The 27,575-nt window shown below is 38.2% G+C and overlaps 1 protein-coding gene and 1 long non-coding RNA gene across 7 annotated transcripts in view; one reads left to right on the forward strand and one right to left on the reverse strand.

Annotated features, from left to right (window-relative positions):
* Positions 1 to 27,282, forward strand: part of PHF8 (PHD finger protein 8) — a 76,226-nt gene extending 48,944 nt beyond the window's left edge. For all 6 annotated transcript variants that reach the window (XM_079123771.1, XM_079123770.1, XM_079123775.1 and 3 more), the window contains 4 exons: positions 9,304 to 9,399; positions 19,565 to 19,674; positions 23,491 to 23,827; positions 24,719 to 27,282. In XM_079123771.1, coding sequence (XP_078979897.1) covers positions 9,304 to 9,399; positions 19,565 to 19,674; positions 23,491 to 23,827; positions 24,719 to 24,807 — 632 coding nt within the window. In that variant the 3' untranslated portion in view covers positions 24,808 to 27,282. The remainder of the gene's footprint in view (positions 1 to 9,303; positions 9,400 to 19,564; positions 19,675 to 23,490; positions 23,828 to 24,718) is intronic.
* LOC306651257 lies at positions 10,329 to 14,989 on the reverse strand. Its single transcript, XR_013761118.1, has 2 exons — positions 12,867 to 14,989; positions 10,329 to 12,831 (listed from the first exon to the last, which is right to left on the reverse strand). It is a non-coding gene; the product is annotated as an uncharacterized lncRNA (long non-coding RNA).
* Positions 27,283 to 27,575: the final 293 nt, after the last annotated feature.

Raw genomic sequence — 27,575 nt, forward strand, 5'->3', positions numbered from 1 at the left:
ATAGCTGTGTGACTTTAGGCAAGCAATCTTAACTTCTCTGGGCCTTTTGTGGTAAGAGTACTTTGTAGTACCTACTTTGTAGGTTGTTGTGAGGATTATATAAAATACAGGGCTGGGGAGATAGCTCAGTTGGTAGAGTGCTCGCCTCACAAGCACTAAGGCCCTGAGTTCAATCCCCAGCACCGCAAAAAAAAAAAAAAAAAAAAAATACAATAATTTAAAGCATTGCCCAACACATGCTAAGCACAGTGTGTTAGATATTATTATTATTATTCTGTTCCATAAAATCAGTCTGTCTATTCCAGTGGCCATAACATGTAGTTTAGTTACTGTAGGTCTGATTTCTGGTGAAGCAAATCACCTCTGCAAGTTTGCTTTGGACCTTAGAGTACAGATGCTCAGCAAACCCATTATCTATAGGCTAAAGTGTAATTGGTCTTAGGGACATGCCAACTTCCCCTGGCCTGCCCTACCTTCAGCAGCCAATTGCATCAGTGTACAACCAAGATTTCTGGACCTGGTTTAACCAGTCCTCACGAGAACAAATAGCTCACTCAGCTTCTTTTTCTCTCTTTCCCTCCATACTTGGCCCAGCAACACCACAAAAGCAGTTAAAGAGAGACCTCCTTAGTTGTTTTTATGTTTCCAGAATTTTTTGGCTGTTATTGAGCTTTTTCTATTACCAATGAATTTTTAGAATCAGCTCGTCAAATTCCATGAAGGATCATATTAGGATTTTTTTTTAAATTAGGTTAGCATGGCATGTACATATTCTTTTTTTTTTTTTTTTTTTGGGGGGGGGTGCTGGGGATCAAACCCAGGGCTTTGTGCTTGCAAGGCAAGCACTCTACCGACTGAGCTATCTCCCCAGCCCCAACATATTCTTGAAAAAACCTCATGTCCTAAAAATTTATAAAGAAAAATCATAGGGATTATAAGAAAAAGAAGCTAGGGGCCAGGTGTGGTGGCACATGTCTGTAATCCCAACAACATGGAAGGCTAAGACAGGAGGATTGCACATTCAAGGCCAGCCTCAGCAATTTAGCAGGGCCCTAAGCAACTTAGGCCCAGTGTCCAAATGAAAAATAGAAAGGGCTGGGGATGTAGCCCAATGGTAAAGCACTCCTGGGTTCAATCCCCAGTACCCTGCCCCCCAAAAAAGGAAAAAGGAAAAGAAGGGTAAATCCCTCAAAATGTTATGTGACTTTAAAGCCAAAACACTGACCTAGATAATGGCATTCCTAATAATAATCCTTGCCCAGTTAGAGCCCATTGGCATTTACACCCAGCATCATAGCCAGCAGATTCCTCTGTGGCCTTAAACCCTGGACTCTGACTTTTCCCTTCCAGATGTGGATTTTTGAAAAAGGTACTTGAGATTGAACCCTTGGAACTTTACCACTGTGCTGCATTCCCAGCCACATTCGTCCATTTGTTTTTTTAAATTTTGAGATAAGGTCTCAGTGCTGGTCTCAAACTTGCAATCCTCCTGCCTCAGCTTCCCAAGTAGCTGGCCCAAATGTGAATTCCTGAACACACTTGCTCAAAGTAGGTATCAACTTCATCAAATTAAAATTGGATTCACAGGGCCATATCTTTTTTCTTTCTTTTTGTGCTGGGAATTGAACCCCAGGGCTTCATGCATGCTAGGCAGTCTCTACCACTGACCTATACCCCTTGCCCTTTCTGTCTCTCTCCCTCCCTCACTCCCCTTCCTCCTCCTCCTCCTCCTAATTCTTCTTCTTCTTCTTCTTTTCTCTCTCTCTCTCTCTCTCTCTCTCTCTCTCTCTCTCTCTCTCTCTCTCTCTCTCTCTCTCTCTCTCTCCTCTCTCCTCTCTCCTCTCTCCTCTCTCCTCTCCTCTCTCCTCTCTCTCAACACAGGGGTGATCTTTTTGCAAATTCTTCATATGCTCTCTCAGCTAGCCTCCTGTCCCACCAGAACCTAATTTGGGATAAAACAGCTACCACTTGCTCTTGCTCTGATGGGAGGCACTATTGCAGGATTTTTGGCTTTTGTTTGTTGTATGTCTTTATATATGGCTAAGTACTCCCCTGTAGTAGTGAGGGAAAAAATACCACTGACTGGATAAAAACAACATGCCAGGGAAAATTGCTTTTGAACCAGTGCAACTTCTCAACAGCATTGACATCATTCCTCTATTTCCTTTTGGGTGAGCAGTGAACAAATAGACCCTCTTCCCTTCCTGTCATCAAATGCAGTCTATCTCTTCATTTATTTAAGTGTTCTTTATATCTCTTTTTTGTTTATTCAGTTTATTCCTAAGTATTTTATTTTGGTTCCTACTAAAAATAACATCTTTCCCATGTGTGTTTTTTCCTAATTGACTTTTGCTAGCATGGAGGAAAAGAGATGATTTTCATATTGATCCTGTATTCTACTGCCTTATCAAATTCATTAGTTGTATTTGGTTATCAATTAATTGATTTGACTTCTTGAGGTAGGTAGGCGACCTATGCATCCTGTATTAGTTTGGTAGTTTTTCCAAAAATTCCCACAAACTCTGTAGCTTAAACAACATTTTTTTCCCTCACAGTTCTAGAGGCTGAAAGTTCAAGATCAAGGGGCCAGCATGGTTGGTTTGTCCAGAGGTGTTTCTCCTTGTCTTATAGATGGTCCCCTTCTTTTTGTCTTGTCATGCAGTTATCCTTCTGTGTACACAGGTCTGTGATATCTGTGTATCCTACGCTCTTGTAAGATTCCAGTCAGATTGGATTAGGGGCTATCCTAAACAACCTCATTTTGACTTTTATACCTCTTTAAGTTATCTCCAAATACAATCACATTCTGAGGTACTGGGGTTTATGGCTTCAGCATATGAATTTTGGAGGGACACAGTTCAGCCCCTAGCATCCCCTTTCTTTCCAATATTCACTCTTCTGGCTTTTCCTAGTTTAGTGTTGAGTCATCATGATGATAGTGGATATCCTCATGGTATTTCTGACTTCAAAGGGGATTGCTTATGTTTTTCCACTCAGTAGGTAGGTCTCTGACAGACTATACTCATAAAGTTTAGGGAAGTCTCTCATTCTTGTTTGAAAGATTTTGTTTAAGATTGGGTAGTATTAGGTTTCACCCAATAATTTTTTGGCATGTTTTGATATAAAGACATTTTTCTGTTAATTTATTAATATAGTGAATATTAATTTTGAATCTATATTTTCTTGTGATTAGCTATACTTGGTCATGATATTTAACTATATAACTAATATTCTATTTTTTTATAGTGCTGGGGATTGAACCCAGGGCCTTTTGCTTGCAAGGCAAGCACTCTACCAACTGAGCTATATCCCCAGTTCTACTTGACTAATAATACTCTTTGAAAACTAGTTTTTTGTTTTATTGATTCTTTCTAATGTTTGGTATTTATTTACTATTTTCCTTATTTCTGATTTTTTGTTCCTTTTATCAATGTTCTTTTTCTAACATCTTGAGTTGAAAACATTGGTCATTTGTTTTCAATCTGCTTTTTGATGAGGGGTTTTAAAAATTTTATGTTTTCGATTAAAATGAAGTAAAATTGACTTTTTTTTGGCATACACGTTTAGGTACTTGTGACCACCACAGTGAGGATATAGAACACTTTGATTACCCCCCTATACTCCCTTATGTTACTTCCACTTTGAAGTCAGGTCCTCCCTCTCCTCCAATCCTTTGGCAATCCCTGATCTACTTTTTATCACTGTGGCTTTGCCTTTGCGAGAATGTCTTATAAATGGAATTGTGCTGCATATTTTGAGACTGGCATTTTTACTCAGCATAATACCTTTAAGATTCATTAATGACTTTGCATATCAATAGCTTGTGCCTTTTTACTGTTGAGTAGTTTTCCATGTATGCATATACCTACTGAAGGACATTTAGGTTGTTTCCAGTTTGGGGCAATTAGGAATAGAGCTGCTGTGATCATGCATGTGCAAGATTAAATGTGGATGCACCTAACAGCAGAGCTCCTGTGTGAAATAAAAACTATCATATCTTTTGATGAATTCATCCTATAACATGTCATATCCTTTTTTATCCCTGGTTGTTTTCCTTAGTTAGGGATTACTTTGATAATATGACCAATTCACCTTTCTTTGAGCTGAATTGGTATATCTTTTTCTATTCTTTTATTTTTAATCTACCTATATGATTACAATTAAAGTGGGTTTCTTGTAGACAGCATTGATAATATCTTTATAACCTTTATTTTTATGTGGTGCTGAGGATAGACCCCAGGTCCTCATGCATGCTAGGTGAGTGCTCTACCACTGAGCCACAACCCCAGCCCAATCTCTACCTTTTAGTTGGTAGTTTTAGATGATTTATTGTAATTGTTGATATATTCAGGTAAAGGCTTACCATTTTATTGTTTTCCTTTTGTTGCATCTACTTTTTGTTCCTTTTTCCCATTTCCTGCCCTCTACTGAATTATTTGAATAATTTTTAGTATTTAGTTTTAATTTACAAATTGCATTTTTTACTCCTTTCTTTGTATGACACATCTTCTAAAAGAGACATTCTTTTTCCCATTGAACAGTCTGGCGCTATTCATTGGGTATAGTCAAAAATCAATTAATTAGGGTTTTGGTTTTGGCTCAGTGGTAGAGCACTTGCTGAGCATGCTTCAGGTCCTGGGTTCGATCCTCAGCACTACATAAAAATAAAATAAAGGTCTTGTGTCTCCCTACACCTAAAACAAAAATATTTTAAAAATCAATTAACTATAGATATGTAGATTTCTTTCTGGATTTTCAATTCTGTAATCTATAAACCTGTCCTTAGTGCCATATGTTTTGATTACTATAGCTTTGAAGTGTTTTTAAATTGGGAAATGTGAATCCTTTACTTTTTCAAGATTGTTGCTATGTTTGCATCCTTCCAAAATGTGTATGTTGGTAGCTTTTCCCTAGTATGATGGTGTTTGGGGGTGTGGGCCTTGCGGGGTGATTAGGTCAGGAGGGAGTGGTGTGCTCATGAATGGGATTACTGCTCTTATCCTGGGGTGTCTTTCAAGAAAGGCAGTAATAGATTCCATTTACCCATGTTATATTATCCTGTTAATATGCTTCTAAATTTGATATGCTAGTATTTTCTTGAGGAGCTTTGTATCAATACTCATAAGGAATATGGGTTCTGTAGTTTTCTTTTTTTGTAATACCTTTTTTGGGCTTTGGCATCAGGTTAATGCTGTCCTTTTAGAATGAGTTATGATGTATTTCTATGCTACAGAACAGTGTGAGAAAAATTTGTATTCATTCTTTTTTAAATATTTGCTAGAATTTACCAGTGAATACATCTGATCCTGTACCATTCTTTGTTGGAAGCTTTTTGATTATTGATTCAGTATCTGTAGTTGTAGTAGGTCTGTTGAGAGTTTCCGTTTCTCCTTAAGTCAATTTAGCTGATTTGTGTGTTTCCAGGAATTTACCCATTTCATGCACTTTAATTTGTTGATTTATAATTATTCATAGTATTCTCTTATAATCCTTGTTATTTCTGCATGGTCTGCAGTACTGTCCCTACTTTCATTTCTGATTTTAAGTATTTGTGTCCTCTCTCCCTTTTTTATTGATTAGTTTATCTACAAATACTTACTGATTTTATTGATCTTTTTAAGAATTAACTTTTTGTTTTTCTTGATTGTATTGTTTTTCAAGTCTATTTCATTTGTCTCTAATCTTTATTGTTTCTTTCTTTGGATTTAGTTTGTTCTTCCTTTTCATAGTTTTTTTTTTCAAAGGAAGATGACTGAAGTTAGGTTATTGATTTAAGATCTTTCATGTTTTACATGAAGGCTTTTTCAGCTATTCATTTTTATCTGACTACTGCTTTTGCTGCATCCTATAGATTTTGGTATGTTGTGTTTTTGTTTTAATTCATGTTATAATTTTTCCTACTCCCACTCGTGATTTCTTCTTTGATTATTTTAGAGAGTGTTATTTAATTTCCACCTCTTTTTAAATTTTCCATTTATTCTTCTGTAATTGATTTGTAGTTTCATTTCATTGCAGTTGGAAAAGATATTTTGTTTAGTTTCTTTTTCTTTTTTTAAATATTCTCAGTTGTAGATGGACATAATACCTTACACCTCACATGTGCAAGGCAAGTGCTCTACCACTGAACCACAGCCCCAGCCCTGATTTTAATTTCTTAAAACACAATAAGACTTATTTTGTGATGTAACATGTAGTATGTTCTGGAGAATGTTCCCTGTATACTTGAGAAAAATGTATTTACTATTCTTTTTGTGTGGAGTGTTCTATACATGTCTGTTAGGTCTCATTGGTTTAGAGTGTTTTCTAGTATTTTATTCCCTTATTTATCTTCTCTCTGCATGTTTTATACAGTATCAAAAATAGAATATTTAAATCTCCAGTTATTATTGTAGAATTGCTGTTTTCCCTTCAATTGTGCCATTGTTTCATATATTTTGAGTCTTAAGTTGTTAGGTGTGTATATATTTCTAATTGTTATATGTTCTTGGATTGACCATATTATTAATATGTAATGTTCTTTGTATCCTGTAACAATTTTCAACTTGCAGTGTATTTTGCCTGATATTAGTATAGCCACACAGCTTTCTTTTTGGTTACTATTTGCATGGAGTATATTTTCACAGCTTTTTGTTTTCATCTTAGTTGTTTCAGATCTTGCAGATGATATACCACTGGATCATATTTTCACTTCCTTTTCTCAATCTCTCCCTTTTGATTGGTGACTTTAATTCATTTGCATTTAAAGTGGTTACCAAGAAGGAAGGATTTTTGCTATTCTACTATTTTTTGTTTTTGCTGTGTTTTTTAGAGACAAGGTCTCACTATGTTGCCCAGGCTGTCCTCAAACTCGTGGGCTTAAGCAATCCTTCTGATTTGGCATCCTGACTATATAGGTCTGTGCCATCTCACCCAGCTGCTCTTTGTCTTCTATATGTTTTATAACTTTTTGGTTCCTCAGTCTTCTTTTATTGCTTTTTTATGTTTAATTTTTTTTGTAGTGTAATGATTTGATTCACTCATTTCCTTTTTTGTTTATTTTTTATTTTCATAGTAATTACTCAAGAAATTAAAATTAACATCTTTACATTTAGCAGTCTAGTTCCTACAAAAACTTGGCTCCTGTATACCTTTACTTCCCATTGTTTTTGGTTCCAAATTACATCTTCATGCATTCTATTCCTATTGATACAGATTTACAACTAATTGTTTTATGCGTTTGTCTTCTAAATCACTTAGGAAACAAAAAGAGGATTTATTTATATTTTTGTAATACTGGGAATCAAACCAGACAGAGGATTTAGAAACCACAAATACAATATTCCTGACTTTTATCCTTATTTCTTTTATAGTTACCTTTACTGGGGTTATTTGTTTTAGCTTCAAGTTATTCTCTACTGTCCTTTCATTTCAGCCTTAAGAACTCCTTTATCATTTCTTGAAGGGAAGGTATATAATGAGTAAATCCCCCAGATTTTTTTAATGGCTTATTTCCTGTCTGTTCCATGTGGTATCGGCACCCCTGTCAAAACTCATTGGTCAGCTAGGCATGTTGGTGAACACCTATGGTCCCAGGTGCTCAGGAGGTTGATGCAGTTTTAGTGCAAATTTAAGGCTAGCCTGGGCAACTTAGCAAGATGCTGTCTTAAAAAACAAAGGGCTGGGGAATGTAGCTTAATAGTAGAGCACCCTTGGGTTCATTCTGCAGTAGGACAGGAGAAATCATTTAGCCATATGCAAGGGATTTTTTTTTCTGGCTCTCTGTTCTTTCCCATTGGTCTGTATTTCTATAGGTCAGTACTACTCTTAATTACTGTTGCTTTTTAGTATGTTTTGAAATCAGGCAGTATGTCCAGCCTTATATTTTTAATGTATCCTTTTAAGTATATTTTCTTTCAGTATATATCCTTAATTATTATCTACACCTTATCCCCTCTTGAATAAGGTATAAACCTTAGAATGGAATTCCTTTTTTAGGTTACTTTGTGCACATTATATCTTAATCTTCACAAATCTGCAAGGCAGGTGTATCTGTTATTTCAATTTTATGGGTAAAGATTCTAAGACTTAGAAGAGTTCTCTCTAGACCACTAGTGGATTAGTCCAGGGTTTCGAAGTAATTTTCTGACCTTGATGTACAAGGTTTCTGTGATGACATGCTTTTTTGATTGAGATGAAAAACCTTTCAGATCCAGTAAAGCAGCTTGGTGGATACTGGAACTAGTAAAGATAGGACTTTCCTCAAGTAACAGTGTTACCAGTACTCATTTCTTTCTAGAGACAATCAAAGACCCCTCTTTCCTAAAAGAAGTCTTTAAAAAGTCAGGAAATGGGTTTTTACCTCTTTGCTCAAAGGAAGAAATCCTGACAAATAGACTAATTTTCTACAAGGAGACCCTATGGAAAGAAGCATGAGGATGGATTCCTCAGAAGAAGTAGAATTCTAGAGAATTTTGCAGCTGGCTATTAGAAGGAGTGGAATTAGAGTCATTAGATAGTTTTCAGTCTTATACCTTGCTTCTTTTTTAGGCTTAACAGAAGCATCCAAATTTGACCTCACCAGTAGAATATTTTTAGACCACGTTATCATTAAATCCTATATCAGCTGCATGTGGATTGTGAGAAAAGTATGATAAATTATATATTTCTGTAAGATGGGATACTTGTATAAGTGTTTTGTCATTCAGATCACTCAATTTCCGTAATCATACTCTCAGTCCACGTGGTCTTTTTGTTCCTGTTGTGTATATTAAGTGTGTACTGTTAATTTCTCCATTCATTTAGTAAACACTGAGCACTTACTCTGCATTTTGTTAGACTCTCTTAATATGAAATAAAATAATATATATCACTGCTCTCATGATAATTTAGGGATAGTAGTTTTAATAATCATTTCCTAAATACTGTACAACAACTCCAGTAGAGTCAAGCACAAGATGCTGAGGAGAGCTGAGAGGGAGTTACCTGCATCAGATTAGGAAAGTGAGGGAAGTCTTTTTATATAGGAGGCGAATCTAGAACTGAGTGTTTCAAAGGTGAGTAGAGTAACTCATGAAATTACTCACCATAAGGATGTTGGGTAAATGAATCAAAATTAGGTGAATGTGGGAGGACTCTTGCAGCAAAGGTGCAATGGTAGAAAAGGCATGAAATGTATGAATCACATTCAGAAACTCTTGGAGTCAAGAGTGGATTAATTAAAGGGTACACTTACAGTGCAATAGGAAGAACTGAAGTATGTATTATTCTGTCTTACCCTTTTTAGAGGAGATCTCAGTTTATCCTTTTTTCCCCCTCTCCCTACAGTCTACCCTTCCTTGGAATCTGATGATGATGACCCTGCTCTGAAATCTCGACCCAAGAAAAAGAAGAATTCAGATGATGCTCCATGGAGTCCTAAAGGTGATCCAGTATTTTATACCTTTAATTCTGTAGGTATGGTCAGGGGAAAAAGAGGCTGGAAGTAAAAGGGATATTTAATTCCATAAGACCCAGTTCAAGCTGGGCATGGTGGTGCATGCCTGTAATCCCAGTGACTCAGGATGCTGAGATAGGAGGATCACAAGTTCAAGGGCAGCTTCAGCAATATAGTGAGTCCTTAAGCAACTTAAGTGAGACCCTATCTCAGAATAAAGAGTGCTCAGTGGTAACATCCCTGATACCAAAAACAAAAGAACCCAGTTCAGTCACTCATTTGTTTATTCAACAAACATTTGTTATATCCAGACATATTGTTAGGTGCTAGAGTTTAAATGGTTAGTAATGACACAGTTTATATAATCAGTTCAGTAAAATCAGAGGTAATGAGGCATACTTCTTATTTATTTTATGACTTGAGATGAAAGGAGGAGGACCTTGAACACATTCTACCAAGCAGACTAGGACTTCAGAGAATATTCTGATATCATCATCCTAGCCGTCTGGTAATTTTATTGTCAATGAGGGAAATTATGTTGACTGTTGAACTCTAGAAGGTTCAAGACTTATCTTTTGAGAAGCCATCTCTGAGGAAGGAAGATAGAACAATCATTGAGTTGAATATAGAAATTAGAGGGTGATAAATTAATTTTTCCATTTCATTGGCTGGGTCATTTTTACATTGGAGGGTATATTAATGAGGTTTTGCTGCTTAACAAACTACCCAAAACTTAGTGGCTTAAAACAACCGTAATGAACCATTTTTCTGGAGGTTGGTTAAGTTGTTCTTTCATTCTGAGGCAGCTTGACCAGTGGTCTAAAAAGATGTTCCTCAGTGTCTGGTATCTAACTTGGATAACTAGGGCCTTTTTACATATAGTCTTTGAACCATCAGGAGCCATCCCAAGTTCCCCCCCCCCCAAGCAAGAGGGCTTCCAGCAGCAAGAAAGCACAAGCCCCAATGTGTAAGCACTTTTCAAGCCTCTGCTTGTGTCATAATTGTTATTGTCCCATTGGCCAAAACAAATTACATGGCCAAACCTTGATTCCAAAGCTGGAGAAGTAGATTGTACCTCTCAAAAGGGGAGCTACAAAGTCCCATTGCAAAAATACATGTATGTGTACAAGGAGGTGTGAGAAACTGAGGGCCATTTCTGTAGCTGTCTGGCATAGAGTATGCTGGGCTCTCAGTACCTGTGGTTCTCAGGAAATAAGGGCCCTGCTAGTCCCAGCAAGACTTATTTGGCTTTTTTGGTGTTTGCTTGGGGTTGGATGAGTGGGACAGCAGGACATTTTGGGAAAATGTTCTCTTAATGGGTCATTCAGCAATTTAAAAAAATATAGGCCTATTTTATCATTTTATCTTATAGTTTAGAGCTTTATATCTTCTGTCAAAGTAAAACTTTCACATTAGTTTAATAGAAAATGTGGAAAATACCAAAGATAGAGTAAATTATGAAGAAGAAACCACCCATGATTTTGCTACCTAGAGGCCATCATTGCTAACATTAACATATTTCCTTCTAGCCTTCTTTTCTATGCATTTTTTTCTTTTTATTGTTGAAATAACACTGTATACACAATTGTATATCCTACTCTTTATTTATTTATTTATTTATTTTGCGTATAGCAAGTAAAATAGTATAGAGGAGTTTATGATGAAAAGCAATGTTTTTCTGTTTTTGCTTTCCCCACCTTCAATTCTGTGCCTGAAAAACAACCTCATAGTTTTCATTTTCTTAGTATATACCTCCAAAACTCAATGATAGAATTTTTTTTTTTGGGTGCTGGGGATCAAACCCAGGACCTTATGCTTAAAAGGCAAGCACTCTACTGACTGAGCTATCTCCTCAACCCCTCGATGATAGAATTTATACCACTGGTTCTCCTTTAATCAACTTCTGGTGTGCCCTTACTATTTCTCCAACCCGACAGCCTTCTATAAATCATTCTTTTTCATTTGTACTATCAAGGTTGTTAACATATATTTTCTTGTGATCAATATTCTACATTTACTAGAAATTAACTACAAAAATTGAAAACCAATGCATATATTTGACTTTTTAAATTAATATATGTTAAGCATGTCCCTGTACCGTTACTTACAAATATTTTGATGGCTGCAGAAACCTATTTTATGGATATACCTCATATACCTAATTTCTTTAATCTGGGAGCATTTGAGCTAATGCTGAGTTTTCATAATTAGTGATAACATTTGAGGTGAGCATCTTTATATGTAAATGAGTCTCTCGTAATTTGCTTAGGATATGGATCCCCATGAAACTCTTAAAGGGTCAAACTGTACAAGGATGAACAGCAAACATTGAAAAGTCTCTCTTCCACCCCTGTTCCACAGCCTTCCAATTCTCCACTGTTCCCAGTTTCCTTTCAGAGATACTTTATGCATGTACAAACAAATACATGTATACATTGTCTTTTTTCCTCTTTTTATTCAATTGGAAATTTACTTATATACTCTATTAGTGTTTGATTTTTCTCAATAATACATCTTAGTAATCATTTACACTCCCACAAGCAGTGCACACAAGTGGCTGTTTCCCTACACCTTTGCCAACACAGTTTGTTAATGTGAACATTTTAAAAGTTCTTGATCCATATGAACAAAACTATAGAGCAGAACTGCTTTAGTTGGTGTCCATGGACTTTTGGATCCTTGAATCTCCTAAATTTTATTAAAAATTTCTGTAAATATATACATACATTTGCATGTATTTCTCTAGTTAAAACTTTATTGGGCTGGGGAGATAGCTCAGCTGGTAGAGTGCTTGCCTCACAAGCACAAGGCCCTGAGTTCGATCCCCAGTACTGCCAAAAAAAAAAAAAAAAAAAAAAAAACCTATCACATTTTAAAGCGAGTCTAAAAAGATTTCAGCATTCTTCTAAAGGTATTCTCACTTAAAAGCAGGCATAAGACATATGTCTATTAGCACTTGTTACTTGGCATTGATCTAGATGTTATAGCCAGTACAATTAGGAATGAAGCAGAAATAAGAACTGTGTAAGAAATTAAGAGACCATGTCATCATGATGTAGGGATCCCTCAGGATGGTAATCCTGTTCATTTTTATCCAGCATTGTCTCTGAAGCATTTTGCATAGTGCCTAGCACATGGGTGATATTTAGTAAGTATTTGACAAGTGAAAGAAATTATATGATTGTATAATTAATATAAGTAGGAAATAGAAATATGGTACCATTATATATTAGAAAATGCAAGAGAATTAAAAACTTAGAATTAATAAGAGAATTCAGTATATTGTGGGTAATCCCTACATATAAACTAGATATCCACAAATCATGAATTTCTGCAAATCAGTAATAATCATAATGTACTGAGAGAAAAAAAGGCCCTATTGACAGTAGCAACAATTATATAAAATACCCAAGAATAATCTTCAAAAGACCTATGGAACCTACGAGAAGAAAACTTCTAAACTTCACTGAGGAACATAAAAGAAGGTCTGAATCAACAGAGATATATCATGTGTCTGGTTACAAAAACTGAGTGTTATTTCCTTTCAAATTAAGTTGTACCTTTGACTCTATGCTACTAAAGTTTCATGGGGAACTTAGTCTAAAAATATTTTTTTAAAAAAGAGTATGATTAGCTTAACGAATTTTGGGATAGAAGAGTTGAAAAGAAATTAGCCTTTTTAGCCATTTAAATTACACTGAATGGTGATATAGCTCAGTGATAAGAGCATTTGCCTACGGGTTCAATCTCTAGTACCACATAAAGTAAAAAAAAAAAATCAAGTGTAGATATTTAAATATACTGTAGTGGTACAATAATCAAATTGATGTGCTTAAAGCAAAAGAATAGTAAATATTTTTCCTTTTAAAATTTTTTATGAAAACATAGAAAATTAGGTTAATGCCATGAAAATATGCACACACATCAACCCAAAGTTAATAATAAACATGTTGCTATGTTTGCTTTACTTTTTTTGAGGACTTCGAAGTGAAATTTCAAACATCATGACATCAGTAGTTCTTCACTGATCTTCTAATTGTTCTGTTCACTATTGAAAATGAGGTATTGACCACATCAAAAAGTTATCAAAAAATGAAATAAAAGTGCATTAAATTAAAAAAATAAGGTATTGAATTCTGTAATCGTTATTGTTGAAATATCTATTTCTCCCTTTAGTTCAGCTTTTTACATTATATATTTTGAGGCTCAATTGTTTGGTTCATATCTTTATAGTTTTTTTCTTTTTTTGTGGGTGTTCTACTGGGGATCAAGCATCCAAGGCCTTGTGCATGCTAAGCAGGTGCATTAACACTGAACTACACCCCCAGCTTTCAGACATTATTTCTTTAAATAGTCTTTGTACTCCATTTCTCTCTGAACTTCTGAGGCTTCTATATGTATGTGTTGATAAACTTGATGGTAGGATTAGAGGCATGTGCCACCATGCCTAGCTTTTCCTGTAGTTCTTTAGACATGGTCTCCTTTAGCCTCCCAAATCATTTACAATAGCTGATTTTAAGTCCTTATCTAGTAAGCCCAACTTTGTTTAGGAAGTTGGGAATAGTATCTTTTGTGGTTTTTTTTTCTTATGTATGCCTTGGCTTTCCTATTTTGTTATATGTCTTATAATTTTGTTAATACCTAGACATTTTTTTAAATTTTGTTTTTGTTTTTTAGTTGTAGGTGGGCAGAATACCTTTATTTTATTTTTATGCAGTGCTGAGGATTGAACCTAGGGCCTCTTGCCTGCTAGGTGAGTGCTCTACTACTGAGCCACAACCCCATCCCCAATACCTAGACATTTTAAACACTATGGTAGTTCTGGTTTCTCCTCACTCTGCTCCCCAGGGTTTATTTTGTTTTTGATTTTTGTCAAGCAAGTGATTTTTTTGAACTAATCCTGTAAAGTTTGTATTCTTTTTTTAAGTAACCACTGAAATCTCTACTCAGGTAGCTTACTGGTCATCTAATGATTTGACAGGATTTCCTTAAATGCCTGGGATCAGTGAATTTCCCATTGTTGTCAAGGACCTCTGTGTGCATGTTGGGGCAGCCCTCAACACTCAGTCAGGCTCTTTACAACTCTGCCTTAGCTTTCACTTCCTGCTTGTGCAAAGCCTCAGAGTCAGCCAGTTGTTCATGCTTAGGACCTTTTCAGGTCTTTCACAGAGCCTCTGTACGTGCATGTGGCCTTCTAGATTGCCCAGAGTATGTGGGAGCTTTTCATATTTATGATTATCTGATTCCCCAACTTCCTTTTAAGCCTTTGGATTAATCTGTTTGTCACAACTATTATGCATCACCTTAAGCAGCTGTGACATTAAGCACTTGCCTTTAAACATTTTCATAAATTCCCCCTAGGGAGAGACTTTTAGTACAAGGTTTTAAAGGAAAGCACTAGCTCCTTTCTGCTTGCTACTGGGAATGTGGAGTGTTATTTTTCCAGGATACTACTGAGCTGGGAGAAGGTGGATGTGTCTAGTTCAAGTTAAATACCATAAAGCTCCCTGTCCTTTTTTTTTTTTTAAACAATGTACATGAAGTAAAGGCATACCATTTGTGTAATCATACATTTACATAGGGTAATGTGTTTGATTCATTCTGTTAATTTTTCCTTCCCCCCACCCCTCCCACTCGTCTTTTCCCTCTATACAGTCCCTCCTTCCTCCATTCTTGCCCCCCCCACCCCCCCAGCTCCTTATTCTTAGATTGAGTTGTTTGTCTTGAATAAATGCTCTTCCAAGTTTCTGTAAGCCTTTGGTTAATTTCTAGAGTTTTGATAAAGCTCACTGTGACAACTTAAAAAAATTTTTTTTTAGGCGTAGATGGACACAATACCTTTATATATTTATATGTGGTGCTGAGGATCAACCTGAGTGCCTCACACGTGCTTGGAAAGTGCTCTACCACTGAGCTACAACCCTAGTCCAACAATTTTTTTTAATACCATGGATTGAACCCAGGGCACTTAACCACTGAATCACATCCCCAGCCCTTTTTAAAAATATTTTTTTCCTTGTAGATGAGAACCCAGTACCTTTTATTTATTTATTTATTTTTATATGGTGCTGAGGATCAAACCCAGTGTCTCACATGTGCTAGGCATGTGCTCTGCCAACTGAGATAAAACCCCAGCACCCCCAGTCCTTTTTATTTTTTATTTTGAGACAGGGTCTCTTAGTTGTTACTTAGATCCTGGCTAAGTTGCTGAAACTGGCTTTGAACCTGCTATCCTCCTGCCTCAACCTCCCTAGCTGCTGAGATAACAGGTGTGAACCCCTGTGCCAGGCTTATTGTGACAATTTTTACTAGCGTTCTCATTTTTATTGAGGAATAAATTTTTAGAGATTCTTAACTTTGCCATTTTTACTGATATCACCCATGATGACATCTCATCCCAATACTTCAGTATACATCTCTCAAAATACCATTTTTTTCATAACTAAAGTACCATTATTTAATACCAAGTCTAACTCTTATTTCTTTATATCATCTAATACCAAGTTCTTCTTCAGATTTCCCCTAGATGTACCAAAATGATTTTTTATAATTGATTTACTCAAGCCAGGATCAACTTGGGAGCTACATATTATGTTTGGTTATGATAATCTCTTAGCCTCATTCATTAGTATAAAATTTTTATTATGACAGTTTTTAAGCATACATAAAGGTAGAAAGATGCATATAGTACATGAACACCATTCATATCAACCAAGATCTGGATTCTACAACTTTAACATTTTTGCCATAGTCACTTCATACATCTTTATATATCTTTCTGGTTATCTATAGTTTTTTTTCCCCAAGTCACTTCAGAGTAATACACAACAATAAACATATTTTACCCATTAAGACTTCAGTATCTCCTAGGAATAAGGACAGTTCTTTGTGACCACACAACTTTTTTCATACTTAAGGTTAATATTTCCCTAAGATCCATAATACCTAGTCTATAACCACATCTTCCCAACTGTCCTCCCAAAATATTTTTTATAGATTGCTTTTTCATCTCCAGAACTCAGGTCCAGTCAAGGAGGGTTTGTTTCCTTCTTAATTAAAATAACCTCCATTTTCTCATGTTCATATATTAAATGGGTCAGGAATTTGGAAAAGGCACAGTGGGGAGAGTTCTTTTGTACACTGTGATATCTAGGGCTTCAGCTGGAAAAGACTTTGAAGACCTGATGGCCAAGAGTTTGAATCATCTTAAGTCTCACATGTCTGATACCTGACCTAGGAGGACTCAAAGAGTGAAAAGTACCAGCATATGCTCTTTCCGTGTGACTAATTTCCTGAATACCGCATGGTCTCAAAACAGTCACTTCTTATGTAGTAGCTTAAGTCTCCCAAGTATAAGTGTTCCAGGAAATTCTATGGAAATTGAAGTTGCCTTTCCTGACCTAGCCTTAACATTCACACAGTGTCACTTCTTCCATAGTGTATAGGGTACAAGTGAACCTGCTTAGATTCAAATGGGTGGGTGGGTTGGGGGAGACATAGGCCCCTATCAGTAGGAAATGTTTCAAAGAATATGGGGCCATATTTTAAAACTACCACATGTATAAAACTGTAGAAAGCAAAGATACCCAAGAATTTATGACCAACAATTATGTATTATTTTTGCTAGTTTACTTCAGATCAAGTTATAAACAAACGTCACCATTAAAGAAAAAATTTAAGCCTCCTGAGTTGCCTGTCCTAGAACCTGCTTGCTGCTTATCCAGAAATCCCCCTTTGTAATAACAGTAACTATCCAACCAAGGAATTTTTATATCTAGGTCAGCACCACCATGTTTTTATTCTATGACGTTAGTAACCACCAGTGAAAGTGCAGTTATCAAGATTTTGCTGTTTATCCTTCATTTGTCACTTTTTCTTTGCTTTAAAGCAACCCCTAGATATTATGTTGTCATTTCCCACCATATATTTCAGTACGCATTTCTAGAAGATGTGGACATTTTCTCATATAACCATAATTCCATTGTACATAAGGAAATTAATGATTATTCAGTAATTCTTTGATGTTCTTTTAATCTAAGCTCATAATCAAATTTCCTAAATTGTCTAACCAAAACAAAGATACTTTTACAATGAGTCTGTTTAAATCAGGATCTAAATAGGGTTCACATGGCATTTGGCTATCTTGCCTTTTAAATCTTCTTCTATAACAGCTGGGCATGGTGGTGCTTGCCTGTAATCCCAGTTACTAGGGAGACTGAGGGTGATTGCAGGTTTGAGGCTAGCCTCAGCAACTTAGTGAAGTCCTGTGCAACTTAACAAGACCTTGTCTCAAAATCAAAAAATATAAAAATCAAAAAGGCCGAGGATGTATCTCAGTGGTAAAGTGCCCCTGGGTTCAATTCCTCGTACTTCAATAAATAAATCTGTAATAGTGCTCACTTCAGCAGCACATACACTAGAATTGGAATGATACAGAGAAGATTAGCATGACCCCTATGCAAGAATGACACACAAATTTGTGAAGCATTCCATAATTTTAAAAAACTGTAACAGTTCCCTTTATTTTATCCTATTTTTGTTTTAGAAGATGGTATAATGACCCTGTAGTTCTTTTCACCTTCTAGATTTGTCTGTTCACTTCTGTATGGCATTGGCTTTTTTTAAAGAGATTAGGCCAGTTATGTGATATACAGAATGTTTGCTTGTTTTCTCAAGGTATTATTTAATTTTTTTCTTTTGTCCCTGTGTTTCTTAAATACTGGAAATAACATGAATGACTTGCTTTATTTTAGCACCTTAGCAACTTTCCAGGTGGACCTTTGAATTTCCTATTGCATCACATCAAGAATACATGATATTGTGTGTACTAGTGACACTAAAGTTAGCACATAGTTAACTGTGCTAAATATACTAAGGTAGTGATCTTATCTCACCATTGTAAAGTTAGGTTTTGTTCTTGAGATTGGCAAGTTTCCTGTGAAGTAATACATTGGTAGTGTGTGAATATCTAATTCTCTAGAAGCCGTCGTTTCATCAGGGCTTGCAAATTTGTGATTTTTCTAATTCTGTTATTTCTTCTACATTTTTAACTGGCATTTTTCTGTAAAGGAGAGCTGTCCCTCATCCTCTGGGGCTATTTGGTTATTTTGAAATATACTTCCTATTGAAAAGGTGAAATAAATAATTATTTTTGATTTAATGAGTTAAAGGTACTATATAAAAGTGTTACATAAGTGTTATGATCTTGTTCATAGACAGAACAACACACATCAACATTATCAGACCAGGTGGTATGTGTTGTGTATCAAGTGACTTGTACAGATCACAAGTTCAAATGAAGGAAAGATAAATGGAACCAGAGAGATCCTAAGGGTTTTGTATAGGAGATTGTTTTCAATATATCTTTGAAGGGTAGGTAAGTTTTGACTAGGCAGACAAAATGGAAGAGCATACTCCAGGCAGTGGAAATGGTAAGGATGAAGGCATAGGGAGGGAGGATGAGCTATACATACTGCGAGGTATAATAAGGAAGCTATCTGTCTAGAGAAAATGAGAATATGGGTGCCTTAGTCCATTTTCTTAAGCTATACCAGAATATCACAGACTGGGTAAATTCTAAACAATGGGAGTTTATTTGTCTCCTGCTTCTTGAGGCTGTGGTGTTCAAGAGCATGACACTGGTATCATGTGAAGGCTTTTGTGCTGCATCATCCTGTAGCAGAAGATATCATGTGATGAGAGAGAGAGAGCTAAAATCCCCTTTTTATAACTAACCTGCTTTCACAATAACAGCTTTAATCCATTCACCATGACCTAATTAGCTCTTAAAAGTTCTACCTCCTAATACCATTAAAATGGCAAATAAATTTCCACAGGAGTTTTGGAAGGCACATTCAAGCCATAACATTTGGTGTGGAAAATAAGGGTAGGGAGGGAGGTAGGCCAGGAGCAATAAACATGGACAACCTTAAATTCCAGATCAGGTAAGTGAACTTTTATTCTTTAATTAGTGTGTGCTTTGGATAGTTGTAAATTATCTTCTTACCTTATAGGAGGCAAAACCTAGCTTTTTGAAAAGCTGGAAGCAGGAAGACATGTGAAACTGCCTTTGGGGAAGTTGAAGGTGGAGAAAATAGTTGATATGCCCATAAATGTCTCAGAGAGTGACACCTCTTTCTGTTTCCCTTGCAGCCCGTGTGACCCCAACTCTACCCAAGCAGGACCGTCCTGTACGTGAGGGGACCCGGGTTGCTTCCATTGAGACAGGTTTGGCTGCAGCAGCTGCAAAACTGGCCCAGCAGGTAGGTGCCAGGTAGTGGCCCTGCTAGTGATCCCAGTTTGACTAAGGTCCTCAAAAGTCAGACCTTCAGGCTGATAAGATTTCACAGTTGTCTCAGTGGGGTATGGGAAACCTTTGATCTTTATCCTTGGCAATATTCCAGCCCCCTCCTGTATCCTTCATATCCTACCTCTAAGACAAGTTACTTCCACAGGTTATGTAGTTGACATGATTTAGGACCAAAGAAAATATGGGGCCAGAGAAAAACCCTTGCTAATATTACTTGCCTTTCTTGGGTGTATAAAAAAAAACCCTCAGATCTGTCCTTTGCCTTCACATGAAGTGCCATGCCAAGGAGGTGACTCAGCTCAATACATTTAAATTTTTGGTTACCGACCAGTATAGGAATTTGGTCTATTAGAAAGAGGTTTTTCTTGTTCTCTTTACCAAATACTGTTACCTTGATTTTTATCCCCTGCTTCTGAAGAAAACAGCTACTGTTTTTTTTTTGGTCCTCAAGGGTCATCTTCACTACAATTAAATTTACCTCTTAGCATTACAGTTTACAAAGTTCTTTGACTTGTAATATGCTCAGAAACCATAGGAGCATTTGGAGGTAAATCTTCTTATTCTTATCAAAATTTCTTTAGCTCCTCATCCTACATCCTTTAGCATAGAGCATTACCAAGCTAATTCTAGATTAGGTGCTTCCATGTACAATGTCTAATGTAATATGCCCGGTAGCCTTGTTCAATAGGTGATATTTTCATCATTTTACAGGTGAAGAAAATGAGGCTCACTTTAAGTGACTAGTCCAGGATAAGACAGCCAGTAAATGAAGGAGACAAGATTCAAACTCATATCCTCTAACTTCAAATTTCATGTTACTTGGATATTTAAATAAAGTGAAATAATTAAATGTAATTACATCCTATTTAAATTAAATTTAAAAGAATGTTTTCATATGATGTTCTATGGAGCCATAGAGTTTCTTAGAAATGTTTCAGAGGCTGTTGTTGGTAGCCAGCAGAGACTGAGCAGGCCAGGTGGCCCTTCTGTTATGTATATCCCAGTGCCGTGTAAGATGTAATTTGAAAGAAAAAGTTGGGGGGGGCAGTTTACCACTTTAAATAAACAGATGAATTAAAGGTGTGAAAACTATTCTTAGTGCCTTCTTAGGAGTAACTTCTGTTTGGGATGATTAGGGATTACTTCAAAGAAGAGGTTTTAAAATTGCAGAGGGCTTTTGCAGGCTAAAGTTTTGGTAGGAGACAGGAAGCCATTCCAGGAGAAGGGAAATCCTTGGTACATCAAACAAGGACCTCTTCATTTGGTTTCTAGTCACTTCTTGCTGACCTCCTGCCAACCCCTCATGCATAGCCTTTGCACCAGCCATACTACACTATAGCCAGTACTCTTGATTCACTCCATATATCACATTTTTTTCATGCCTTTGTGTCTTTGCATAAGCCATTCCTTCTGCCCATTGGAAATTGTGCTTTACCTGACACCCCTTCACACCACCTACCACCACTTTATTTCACTGGCCTTTTTTGCTTCCATAGCATTGTCTCATAGTGTTTAGGATAAGTGTATTTTTATGTGTGCTTTATTAAACCAGTAATGCTTCAAGTGTAGGGATATATTTAACTTGCCATCCCCACTATGGTAAGCATGTGTATTTATTCAGTGTTGGGATGAGTGAATGAATGAGTGAGTTTTTCTGAATTGGAGGCTTCATGTTGGGACATGGGATAAAATAAGTGATGCTTGAAAGAGTGAGTTCTAGAACCAGCCTGCCTGGCTTTGAATCCTAGCTATACCACCTGGATAAGTTATTTAATTTCTCTTTGCTTCAATTTCCTAATAAACTTTCTTAGGATTAAACGAGGTTTTGTACAGAGACAGACACACACAAACACAAACTCTTAAATATGGCACTTTGTGTGGAGTAAAAACCTAATAAGCATGTTAGCTTCTCATTATCAAAATAGGGATTGACTATATATAAGTGGCCAGACAGTGGAAGATCAGGAATGTCAGGCCAGAGCATTTGAACTCAGGTGGGGATCTGTTAACAAGACTTTTTTCAGGGGGATACCAGGGAATGAACTCAGGGACACTGACCACTGAGCCACATCCCCAGCCCTATTTTGTAATTTATTTAGAGACAGAGTCTTTTGCTGGGCCTGGTTTTGAACTCTTGATCCTCCTGCCTCAGCCTCCCAAGCTGCTGGGATTACAGGCATGTGCCACTGGGCCTGGCCTGCTAACAGGTTTTTCAGCCAGGAAATTGGAAAGGTGAAAATATTCCCATGTTAAGACAATGTAATCATCTATAGGGGTATCTGGAAAAATTATATGAGAAAGAGACTGGCCACAAAGGTATAAAAGTTTAGGCAAGGTGATCTAGGTATGACGAAATAGTTTCTGGAATCATGAGAGAAAAAGGTACAGAAACACTATTCCTGATATGGGTGGAATAGCAGTGTGGCTGAAAAAAGATATTCTGAAGCCAAATGGCTTGGGTCTGAATCCCAACTTGGTCATGTACTGGTCCTGTGACTTTGGCAAAATGGCTTAGCCTTTCTTTGCCAGTTTCTTCATTCTAAAGTGGGATTATATTTCTTCTCAAGTTCTTTTAAGTATTAAATGAGTAATTTAAAATACTGCCTGGCATGTATTACTAATATTATTATTCTTATCCCCAGAAATTGCTATGGTAGCCACAGCCTGTCAGATCCTCCGAAGTCAGGACTAGGTTCGTGTTGCCAAGAGAAGGCAAAGAAATGTAATCACTGAGTTGTTCTTTGTGGCTGTGTAGCATTTCAGAAGGTGAAGTCGTTTACATGCTCTCAGCACCACCTTTCCAGGTTCTCAGGGCTCCAGATGCCCACTATACAGGTACCCATTATGTAGTGGATAGTAGATCCATAGAGCAATGGATGGATGAAATCCAAGATATTGGAAGAAGTGACATAACTCCTTATTTATACCTTCCATCCAAAATTGAGGTTTTAGATCTGGTGACCTGGAAGATTGTCAAGTCTTCTGTTAGAAGAAAAAGACCAGCAAAATGAAGAAAAGTCATTGTAAGAAATTAAGATAGAATAATAATTTACCACTTGTTGAGTTCCTACCATGCGCTATGCATTTTACAGCATTATTTTATTTAATCTTTCCAACAACCCTGAAGGGTGGACATTATTTTGCCCATTTTCCAGATGAGGCAGCTGAAATTCAGAAAGGTTAGTTACTGACCACAGCTATTCAATTTAGGGAGCATAAGCCTGGATTTAAACTCAGGCTTACCTCATTCCAAAGCTAAACATCTGTCTACTGTCAAATGTTCCATTTTGAGAAGTTTGCAGGGTGTGTCTTTAGACAGATCTGGTTAAATATTAAATCCAACTACTTTTCAGCTATTAGACTTTGGAGAAAAGTTACTTAATGTTCCTTCACCTCTGTTTTCTTATCTGTAAAAAGAGGGATTTTCTTTCTTAGGGCTGTTATGGGGATTATAGGTTAAAGTATTTAAAATACCTCAGCTGCTGGTTTAAATTTAATTGTTATTATAAGTGTTAGGACCCAAACCCAAAGTCTCCAAATTCATTTACAGTTCTCTTGCCACTGTACTGATAAATGGCAGTGATGACTTACGGATGAATGGCACCTCAGGTATTGAAAGGCCTGTGTGTTGTGTGTATGTACAGGCTAGACGTGGTGGGGAGGGGGTAGTGGATTGCAGAACTGTTGACAATTGTCTTGTTCCTTTTCTGGGAAATTCTCTTCTTTGATCCACTCCTGAATCATTCCTCCCACTTGACTTGTGTTTCAGGAGCTACAGAAGGCCCAAAAGAAGAAATATATCAAGAAGAAGCCTTTGCTGAAGGAGGTAGAACAGCCTCGCCCTCAAGACTCCAATCTCAGCATGGCAATACCAACCCCAACACTGGTTACTACACCCCAGCCTCTTGCCTCCTCCTCACCCCTGCCTCCTCCTGAGCCTAAACAAGAGGCTCTGTCTGGAAGTCTTGCTGACCATGAGTATACTGCTCGTCCCAATGCCTTTGGCATGGCCCAAGCAAACCGCAGCACCACACCCATGGCCCCCGGCGTTTTCTTGACCCAGCGTCGCCCTTCAGTTGGCTCCCAGAGCAATCAGGCAGGACAAGGTACAACAGCTATGTGGTAGAAATGAGGGGTTTAAACCCTAAGTGCTTGATCTCATAGGCCATGGAGAGATGTTGACTGATCTTAAGTAGAGATAAGATCAGGTTTTGGTTTAGAAAGATCCTTTTGGTGGCTAGAGAGGAGGGTGGACTGGCAGTAGGAAAGGTAAAATGGAGACACATATATAGATTCAGGCAGGAATTAAGAGAAGTTAAGTTGTGGCCAAGGTAGCAGAAAAGGGAAGAAATATACTGATCAAATATAGAAATAATCTATTAAGACATAGCACATGATTTCATTTATTGAGAAAGAAAGAGGCAAGAGAGAGTTAGTTTACATGCTGTCAGCACCAGCTTTCCAGGTTCTCAGGGCTCCAGATGCCCACTATTTCCTCAACTTTTGCCCTCAAAGTTCAAGCCATATAGTTCACAGCTCAAGGGTGCTGAGCTTGGTGGTGATGTTGGGGTTTGATGAAGATAGGAGTTTCTAATGAATAAAAGGCCCTGGGGATGGCAACATCAGGAGCATTGGGCTATACTCACTAACAAGGGCTCTGACTAGCCCTGATGGGTATGATAAAGGGACATGGAAACACACTTATCTCCCTGTAGTTTTGGAAGGAAAGCAATTGGGACAAAAGAAGTCAGTGGGGAAAAAGAACCAGACAAACTATAACCAGGGAGTCTTATCTGCTGAAGGAGATCATTCAAGGAAGAATCAGGGCTTGTGGTATTGGATAGAAGTAATTTAGGAGGGCTTCTTGCCCATTATGACCTAAGGATGAAGAAATGTGGGGAGAGGAATAGAGTGGGAGTGGCCTAAGGACAGTTAGTGCTGGAGTTACTGCTGAAGCCTTTGCCATACCCTTTGCTTACGTTTCCCTTCCCCCACAGGAAAGCGTCCCAAAAAGGGCCTGGCCACAGCAAAGCAGAGACTTGGCCGTATCCTGAAAATCCACAGAAATGGCAAGCTACTTCTGTGAGCCGAGTCCCTTGTGTCCCATCCCTCACCCCTTCACCCCCATTGCCTTCTCCGTTGTCAACTTTCGGGGCACTCCTGGATCCTGTTTGCCCCGGACAAGGTGCTGAGGCGCATTGTCCTGCTTTTTTGGGACTGACCAAAGGCATGGACACCCCCATGGATCTTTCCACTGGCTCCCCTCAACTCCCTTTCCCACTTCCACTATGAGCATCCTACCTTCTCTCTATACCCCTGAGAAGCAGGTAAATAGGAGAAGTTTCCAACTTACTAGAACTCTCATTTTTTGTTCCTCCAACCCCATTTCCCTTTCACCTGTTTTGTCTATCTTTTACCCTCTCCCCTACCTCCCACCATGTAGCTGGTAGGCAGGATGAGAAGAGGCATGAAGAGAGCCTGGGACCCTGGATATTTCTGTGGCCATGAAGTGGGAGGCCCAGTGAGTGCCCAACACTTTTTGCAACTCCAACCTTCTCTCTAGAAGGCACCCATGCTTCCTTCCCTTTCCCCTCTCTGCCAATCCAGTGGATGTGCCCCACCTTCAGACTTGTTTCTGGGAGAAGGCTGTGGTCTCTGCCCCCTCTTGCCAAATACTTCATGGAAAAAAGAGGAGGGCCCAGAGTCCCCTTACTGCCCCACTGTGGGCCGTTTCTAGAGGTGGCCTAGAAAGGCTGACTTCATTTATCCTTAGGAAGAAAGGCAATTCCTGTCACTTTTCAAGGTGGGGAAAGGACAGATGCCCAGGTCTTTGACCATGACTTTGTAGCCCACTGGAGGAAGCTACTTATGGTTGGCTGTACGTAAAGCCCTTTATCCCAGGATGAGCTCCAGGGATTTATCTGGATTTTAGAGTCCTGCAGAACATTATTCATGTAGCTGTGGCTGGGCTCCATCAGGTGTAAAATCATCTCCCAGAAACCTGAAAGCACCTGTCACTGAAGCAGATAACCCTGGACCTTTTGGCAAGACAGCCTACCCCTGGGTCCTCTATCAAATCTCCTTACTTCTTTCCCCACCTGAGATCTTAGTCTGAAGAAGACCTCAGGATTCATATCTTTACTCCTGGACCTTTGCACTTGCAGACCATAGGTCAGCACTTAAGCAGAGTGCAGATGGACCACTCACTCATGAGCCCAAGTCTGGGAGAAGAGATGCCCATCTTGAAGGAGCAAATCATCTGATCCTCCCTTCCCCTCTTTCCTTTGTGTATTCTTTCCATTTTCCAGACAGTGCTCCAACCTCCCTCTTGTCTTGCCTCACTGGCAATCTGAACTTGATGGAGAATATTCCTTTTCCCACCCCATTTTGGCACTGCCCAAGTGGAGTGTATCCTTGTCCTCTACCCTCCACTCCAACCTCACCCCAGCTTGCCTCAAGCTTCTGGGGAATTTAACAGCTATCATGCAGGCCACAGGGAATTTGTGAGGCTTCCTTTGTCTTCTTTGTGTCTTTAGTTTTCTCTCTTCTCCACAGCCCTGCCTCTACTGTCCTTCCTTGGAATCAGGGGTCCCTTAGCCTGTTTGCTTTTTCTACCGGGGACCCCAGGGGCCAAGCAGTCCTCTATCTAGTCACACCAAAGGCAAAAAGCCTGGCTACCTCCCCCCTAGCACGAGAGGTCCCTATTCCCCTTTCCTCTGTTTCTACCCAGCTTTGCTTATCTTGGGGATTTCAAGGCAGCAGGGGGTAGTAAGGGGAGGGCAGGAGAAGCCTTTGTCCCTGTGTAGGCAAGTGCCTGACTAGACACTGACTGCTGTCACCAAGACCTGGTCCCCAGCCCTTTTGCCCATTAACACCCCTTCTTGATCTTTCAAAGGCAGCTAATTGCTAGCAAATCCCCCTGATTCCTGGCCTCTTTCTCCTCTGTTTCTTTGTTAGAAGTTTCTGTGGAGCTAAAACCCAGCCTCCATTTGACTGGGTTCATTTAGTTTAGTTGGGTTCTCAGAGTCTTCTGTTTGTTGTTTTGTCTTGTTTCCAATGAAAAGCAAGTTTACCCTCAGAGTTATGCTTTTCCAAAGAGGCTAGTGGTTTTTTGTTTGTTTGTTTGTTTTTTGTTTTGTTTTGTAATGTTTCAGGTTCTAAGTGAAGTGAGTTGGGGAGGGGTTGGAAGTGATAGTAAACAAGGTTTAGAACATGGTGAGATAGTTAACTCTGATCTCCAATCCCCGGTAGAGAACTGGGGGTGAGAAAGGGGGCAGGGAGAGAGGATTTCTATTCACCTTTAATATATTTTTACAAAAAAAGCAAACAATTTAAAAACAAACCCACCGCTTCTGTACATGTCTAAATATATTTTTAGAAGTGGGTAGGATTGTGAATTTCTGATGCAGGGCCTTTTTATAAATAGGTTAGAGTAGTATCATCCGGACTTCTCTGTTGTTTTTTTTCCCCTGTTTTTTTCTTATGTTGTGTTACTAATGTAATTTATATTTTTTTTAGATCCTCCCTTTCCTATAGAGATAAAAGTGATTTATCTTGGCAATTGCTTTGCTTGGCATTCTTTTTTATGGGTGGTGGTGGTGGTGGTGGTGGTGGTGGTGGTGGTGAGGGTGAGGATGGTGGTGATGGTGGTGTGGTCATCCAGGAGTGATGCCTTCTCTTTCTCTCTCCATCAGCAAGTTATCAGTGGGCATTTTCATGGTGCCCAGCCTTATACCTTAGGTGAGAAGAGAACAGGATTCCTGCCCTCAGGAGGGACACATCTGAAGCAGATAATCAGAAGTATAGTGAACAGAAAAGAAAGGGTACAACAAACCAAAGGGGCCTGACCAGTTC

Source organism: Sciurus vulgaris (assembly GCF_902686455.1).
Source record: "Sciurus vulgaris genome assembly, chromosome: X".
NCBI classification, from domain to species: Eukaryota; Metazoa; Chordata; class Mammalia; order Rodentia; family Sciuridae; genus Sciurus; species Sciurus vulgaris.